General features: G+C 41.7%; 1 protein-coding gene across 2 annotated transcripts in view; it reads right to left on the minus strand.

The window, feature by feature from the left end:
• Nucleotides 1-6,531, minus strand: part of BTLA (B and T lymphocyte associated) — a 49,831-nt gene extending 43,300 nt beyond the window's left edge. The window contains exons 1-2 of one of the 2 annotated variants that reach the window (XM_023551821.2): nucleotides 5,993-6,531; nucleotides 5,811-5,907 (exon numbers count right to left, since the gene is read on the minus strand). In XM_023551821.2, coding sequence (XP_023407589.1) covers nucleotides 5,811-5,898 — 88 coding nt within the window. In that variant the 5' untranslated portion in view covers nucleotides 5,899-5,907; nucleotides 5,993-6,531. The remainder of the gene's footprint in view (nucleotides 1-5,810; nucleotides 5,908-5,992) is intronic. The other variant, XM_023551822.2, reaches the window with a different exon arrangement.
• Between the last annotated feature and the right edge of the window lie 286 nt (nucleotides 6,532-6,817).

A 6,817-nucleotide genomic window follows, 5' to 3' on the forward strand; every position in this document is an offset into this window, starting at 1 on the left:
CAGGGGAAGTCAGCACAACTGGACTAAACCAAAAGCTAAGAAGTTTCCTGAATACAACCAAACACTTCAAGCGAAGGAGTAGCAGGGCCAGGGCTCTGGGGACCATGATTTCAGGGAACATCTAGGTCAAATGGTGTAAAAAAGCGTATTAAGAAAACGCTCTGTACCCCACTTTGGTGAGTGGCATCTAGGGTCTAAAAAGCTAGCTGGTGGCCATCTAAGATGCATCAATTGGTCTCAGCCCACCTGGAGCAAAGGAGCATGAAGAACACCAAAGGCACAAGGAAAATATGAGCCCAAGAGACTGAAAGGGCCACATAAGCCTTCAGCCTGAGACCGAAAGAACTAGATGATGCCCAGCTACCACCAATGACTGCCCTGACATGGAGCACACGATGGAGCAGGAGAAAATGGGATGCAGAACTCAGTTTCTAGTAAAAAGACCAGACTTAACAGTCTGACTGAGACTGGAGGAACCCCAGAGGACATGTCCACTGGATACTCTGTTAGCCCAGAATTAAAACCATTCCAGAAGCCAACTCTTCAAAGGTTAGCCTGGACTATGAGACATAAAATGACACTGGTGAGGAGTGTACTTCTTAGTGCAAGTAGACACGTGAGACTATGTGGCCAGCTCCTGTCCAGAGGCAAGATGAGAAGGCAGAAGGGGACAGAAGCTGATTGAATGGACATGGGAAATACAAGGTGGAGAGGAGTGTGCTGTCACATTGTAGGGAAAGCAACTAGTGTCCCATAACAATGTGTATATATGTTTTTGTATGAGACACTGACTTGAATTGTAAACTTCCACTTAAAGTACAATAAAAAAAGGAATTCACCTGGTCTGAATCTATATTTATTTCCATTACCTAAAAAACAAAGACCATGAAACAAGAAAACCGAGAGACCTTTCACAATCATCTTCTATTATTATCTCCTCTTAAAATTCCGTTCTTCCAAAAGTATACATTCTTATAATGGAACGTAAAACCTTTTTTAAAAATCTGCTTTCACATGGTGTACTTTGAAGAAATTTTTTCTAGGGCTAGAATTTCTCATATTTACCGATATGACTATTTTGGGGGAAAATCTGAAAGACTATCTCTTCAATCAAGTTGTATTGAGCAATTTAAGAGCTTAAGCCATGTATCTCTTGGTTTTATCTAGGTTGGGATAATTCTGAAATGTTTTGTCTGAAACAGTCATTTTGGTATTTTCCATAGCTGTTTGTAACAAAAGTTTACTAAGTGCCTGTGCCATTTCCTCTGCTTGAAATATTTAAGAATATGACAAGCAGAGATTTTAAAGGGTCATCAGGTCAGACAGCAGATGGACAGTTTAAGTTATATTTGGGAGGTCATCACTGAGTCGCTGCTTCACATTCATTGCTACATGGTCAAAACCACTTCGTTCCTCACATAGTCAACGTGCAGTGGACCCTTCTGGGCACCATTCTGACAGGTCAAATTATAAGCATGTTGTAATATTTTTTGAGTTCTTATTGTGTGCTAGGCACTTTTGGGTTCCATACCTAAATTGCCTCATTTGATCCTTACAATAATTTTATAAGGTAGTGACTATTATTTTTATTTTTAAGTTGCTCAAGGTCATCAGTTGGTGGGTGGCAACTCAAAGGCACCAGCTGGTGGGTAGCAGAGCCAGGGAAAGGACTTGACCCCAGGCCTAACTCCAAAGCACAAGGTTGTAGCCTTTAGGGTTGTTAGAAAGTAAAAGAGACCATACAGGAAAAGTCATCACAGTGCTTGGATCATAATAAATACCAATAAATGCCAGGAATTAGGACAGCGAAAACCATGAGAGCCAGAATTCAATGGACAGCTTTGTTTTTCTGGGTTTGGCAAGTTTTCTGTCTTCAACAGGATTCAATCATCACTTTTTTTTATCACTGTCTATTTAGTGGAAAATATTTGCGTTTTCCTTCTCTGACAGATTTCCCCCTTATTAACTGAGTTAGTTTTGGCTTTACTGTGTTCTTTCTGATGGGATGAATCTATGGAAGTGACCAAAAAAAAGAAAAAGAAATAATAATCCAAGGTCACAAAAGCAGTAAGTGACAGTGGCAAGCTGGACACCCAGAAGGCCTGTCAAAAGTGTCTGCACTCTGAACAGTTATTCCCAACTGCTTCTTTAAGGACCATCAGCAGTGCATGGTGACTGGTTTTTTTATAACATAAAAAATATCAGACAAACAAACAAGGATAGAAAGGGCAGCACATTCCTTATGAAGATGAAAGACACCCTTATTTTATATGAGAGATGAAATTCTACAGAATTATACTGATCTGACAAGGTTGGCCTTGGACAAAACTGGGAAGTGAAAAAACTTTGGATACTTTCCAAGCTTGTTCTCAGTACTTCTTCACTACAACTCTCCCAGGTGATTAATGTCCTTCTGCAGTTCTGCCTACTGGTCACCACCTTTGTCTCCCCAGGCCATAGGGTTTCCATGTGTCCTTCCTCTTCAGACCCCTGCCCACCCTGTGTGACAAGGATGAGTATCTAGTGGAGAATTAGTTGGCCAATGTATAATTATCTCTCTTGAGCAGCAAAAGTTTTTAGCCAATTAAAAAAACGCCAAGGAAAAATTCACCATGTTGATAATTTTAGAGACTGTTTCTGGTCAGGAGAGACTCAGGTTCCCTAGTACCAATGGACCCTACCCTTTAAGGATGCTAAGCCCCCCAGCTTGGTCCCAGTGGCTTCAGGAAAAAAAGGAGGACAGAGAAAGCATACTTCAGAAGTTGTAGAAAGCAGCATCAAAGGGAGCCTCTGGTATTTTATCAGAAACCAACATGGATATTTCTGGATATTGCTTTCAATGGTAGGTGGTTATCGCGATGCCCAGAACAAGCGTGGGGTACGTGTTATGATTCGAAGGTACATCTCTGCTTCCTCCCAGAACATTTTCTCACATTCCTAAAGCGTTCTACTACAGAGATCACACTGTGTGACACGCATTGCCGTTGTCAAAGCCCCAGAAGACACTTAACAATTCCTGTCTGGGTAGAAAATCCTGTGTTGATCCTCAACTGAACAACTGGCCCAGGGCCTCAGAGCTGGAGCAGCTCTTATGGTCATGGGACAGACAACAGCCAGGGGTGGCCACGGCCCACAGCGAGCAGTGCCAGCATCGCCAGTCCCTGAAGGAAAGCTATTGACAATTTTATTTACCTTCATCAGAGGTAGAGATTTCCTCTTTTTTTTTTTTTGAGAAACACACACCAAAAAAGCAAGCATAATTTCTTAATAAAAAGAAGGCCCTTAAAGAGGAGTTTTGTAGAGAACATTGCCCTTTTTCCAACTTGTTACACGTGCAGCCTTCCTCCTGGGAAGAGGCACACAGACCTCACATTGCTTTCAGGTGAGGAAAAAAAAAATCTCCGGTAAAAATTATCTTTAAACATCTTGAAATTGTGCCAGTGCTAAGAAGGCAGCGATTAAGTAAATTACAGGAAGTCCCCAAAATAGAAAAGTTGTAATTAACGTGGTTTAAAGGAATGGAGCCATTAGCTCTGCATGGGAGAATAAATCTTGCCAAATGCCCTTTATCACAACCTGTATCCTTAATTGCATGCAACTAATGCTGCAACCCGCTGTATAAGCTGTGACACCAGATACTTGGCCAGGACTTTGACCAGGTGTTTCCATCTCACTTTCCAAATAATTTGATCCGCTATATTTTGGCCAAAATATATTGCATTACATATTTTATTCACTTCATTTTAGCCTTAAAAATTCAACTATTTTAAATGATAATGTTAAAAGTTGAATTTTGTGGGATTGGTTAATGAAAATATCAGTAAACCACCATCACTATTTACCGAGCCTTTAGTACTTGCCGTCACTGTGTTGGGCACCTTACCCATGTTTTTGCATTTATAATCTTCACAATAGCCCCATAGTTTATAATTATTATCTCTACTTTATAAATGAGAAAACTACAGAGAATAGAGGGTAAGAATCTTAACCAAGGTCACAGTAAGTGGAAGAGACAGTAAAGGAACCCATCCCTAACACCCAAGTCCATTTTGTAATCAACATTGGAGCCGTAGAGGTGCAGTGGCTAAGTGCTACAGCTGCTAACCAAAAGGTCGGCAGTTTGAATCCACCAACTGCTCCTTGGAAATCCTGTGGGGCAGTTCTGCTCTGTCCTATAAGATCGTTATGAGTCGGAATCAACTGCACATCACCTAGCAACAACAACACACTATACCACACTGGGAGGAGAAATAGAATTTGTACCCCACGCCAATGTGCCACAGCACTGAAAATTATTTTACTTCCTATTATTTCATTAAAAAATAGTGCATATATTTGGTGAGAGTTCTGCTTAATAATATTTAACTGTGGTTGTATCTATGTGACTCTAAGTATCCGATGGAAAATGAAAAATTTGATCAGCCACCAAATCCTCTAAGCACAAAAGTGTTTAGCTGACTGAAAGAAAATTTTTACTTTGCACCTGGTTGTGTGGGGTCCTGGCATCATGGAGACAAACTAAACCACACAGTTCCAGAAATGAAGATGACATTCCATACGACCTTAGTGATCATGTTTTCAAATTTAAAAGCTCAGCACACAAAACCAGTTACCATGATAAACGAGTTGCCGTCGAGTTGACTCTGGTTTGTGTCAACCCCATGTGTGTCAGGGTCAAAAACTGTTCTCCACAGCATTTGTCATGGCTAATTTTTCAGAAGTAGATCCCCAGGCCTTTCTTCTGAGGCACATCTGGATGGACATGAACTTCCAACCTTACAGTTAGCAGCAGAACGCATTAACCATTTGCACCACTCAGGGACTCCTGTAGCACAATAAGCCAGGATATTTGAAACCTGAACCAACTGAGGAAACGAGACACTTCTGCTAGCCATAGGCCTCCCCCTTCACAATATGTGGGTGCCTGGGTCAATGTACCCAGGAAACCCTGGTGCTTTAGTGCTTAAGAGCCGTGGCAGCTCACCAAAAGGTTGGCAGTTCAAATTCACCTGGTGCTCCTTGGAAACCCTATGGGGCAGTTCTACTCTGTCCTAGAGGGTCGCTATGAGTCAGAAGCGACTCAGTGGCAACAGGTAGTAGGTGGGTAGGGTCGAAGTAGGGGAGCAAGTGACCTCACCATGAAGAAAGAGTGTGTTTTTTGGCTGTATAAATCTCTACAGGGTGAATGAATGTTAGCTATGCCAGAGCCCCAGCTGTTTCCTATTTTCTTCATTGACAACAACAGGCGAGTAGTGATCATTCACTTACAGCAAAATTGGGGCAATGACGGAATGTTTCCTCCTGTATTTGTCATGATTTCCTCACTTGGTCTTTTCAAAACACACAACCCACTGTAGCAAGCAGCAAGGTCATATTTAGAGACAACATAATCAGAGAGTAACCATGGAGCTAGGTATACCCGGTTATCCAGCACCGTCAACCCAGCTGAGCGCACAACTCTGTCCTGGTCTCCATTTGGAAAGAACAAGCTGTTTTTCACCCTCAGTGTGGCAGCTAGATTTGCACATAATGGCTTATAAGATACACGTTAGCTTTCCTCGCCATCACCATGCGTTTTCAGGAAGCTCACCAAGCTGTGGACCAAGTGCCCACTCTTCAGGTGAGTGAGTGCCATGCTCTAATTTGCTCATGTCCTCTAACGTCTTCAGTGAGCAAATCTAACTACCTGGTTTCATCTACCATTATCACTTGGCGTGAACATCACATTCTACTGAGCTCAGCAAGAGAAAGCATTGCCTCCAACACCCCCCGAGAAATAAACCCAGAAATAATCTAAGCGGGTGCCTTACCGTGGATACTCCAGATGCCCAGATAAGGGATTAGGAAGAGGACCCAAAGCAACTTCCCAGTTCCAAGCTTGCGTAGTGATGTCCTCATTTTGTGTGCCTATGAAGGATGGAAAAAAAAAATTCTAAAGTAGAAGGCTTCCCTTCTTCCCCTGAGTTCTTCAGGGTTGAATCAGGTTACCTACCCCAGCGGCGTCTGAGAAACAGAAGAGCTAGGAGGTGGGAGAGGACAGTTAAGATGAGCCCGAATGATTTTGTGAAACAAAGTGAACAGAAAGACAATGTGATACTCTGTTCCGTGGTTTCGCTTCTTACGAAATTGACTGTTTCTTTCAAAAGCTCTGATCTGCAAAGCAGCTCCATCCTTAAGTTCTCCTTCCGCTGTATCTCCCCTTGTGCCTCACCTTGAGGTTTTTCTCATTCAAAGCTGAGTGAAATGAACAATTCAACTTTAAAGAAATCTATATTGTTGCAGTCTTTAAGTTGAGATTTCAATCAAGCCAGGGTCAGGAAATTCACGGTAAAAGTCCCTATGGTAAATATACACTCTCCCCACTTTTCATAGCCTGTGATTTTGAAACTTCTTTTATGTGAAAGTATTAGAATTTTCCCCCCAAACATCATGTTATTGTAAGATGATAATGCTTATTGCCCTTAAATCAGTGGAGGCTTATCTGAGGTTATGGAGAAAATGACTGACAGGAAGTACTTTCTCTGAAGAAGAGGGAAGGACTACCGTCTTGAACCTGTATGTAGATAAGTATCAGTGGAACAAGGTCATTGCTCCTATTGGCTACATTACCTCTCTAAATAATAAGGTTCTGAGCCAAAGGACATCTTGAATATCAATGAAAGGAAACTTCCATTTTCAACATTCTTCTTGCAGTTGTTGTCCGGATTAAGTAGATTAGAAAGAGGAACGGAAAAAAATGCAGTAGTTCCAGATCAGATACCTTAGGGTCACCCTGTAATCATTTTCTCCAAGTCCGCTTATAAAAATTAGATTTGTT

The sequence above is a fragment of the Loxodonta africana genome, chromosome 1, assembly GCF_030014295.1.
Source record: "Loxodonta africana isolate mLoxAfr1 chromosome 1, mLoxAfr1.hap2, whole genome shotgun sequence".
Classification (NCBI taxonomy): Eukaryota; Metazoa; Chordata; class Mammalia; order Proboscidea; family Elephantidae; genus Loxodonta; species Loxodonta africana.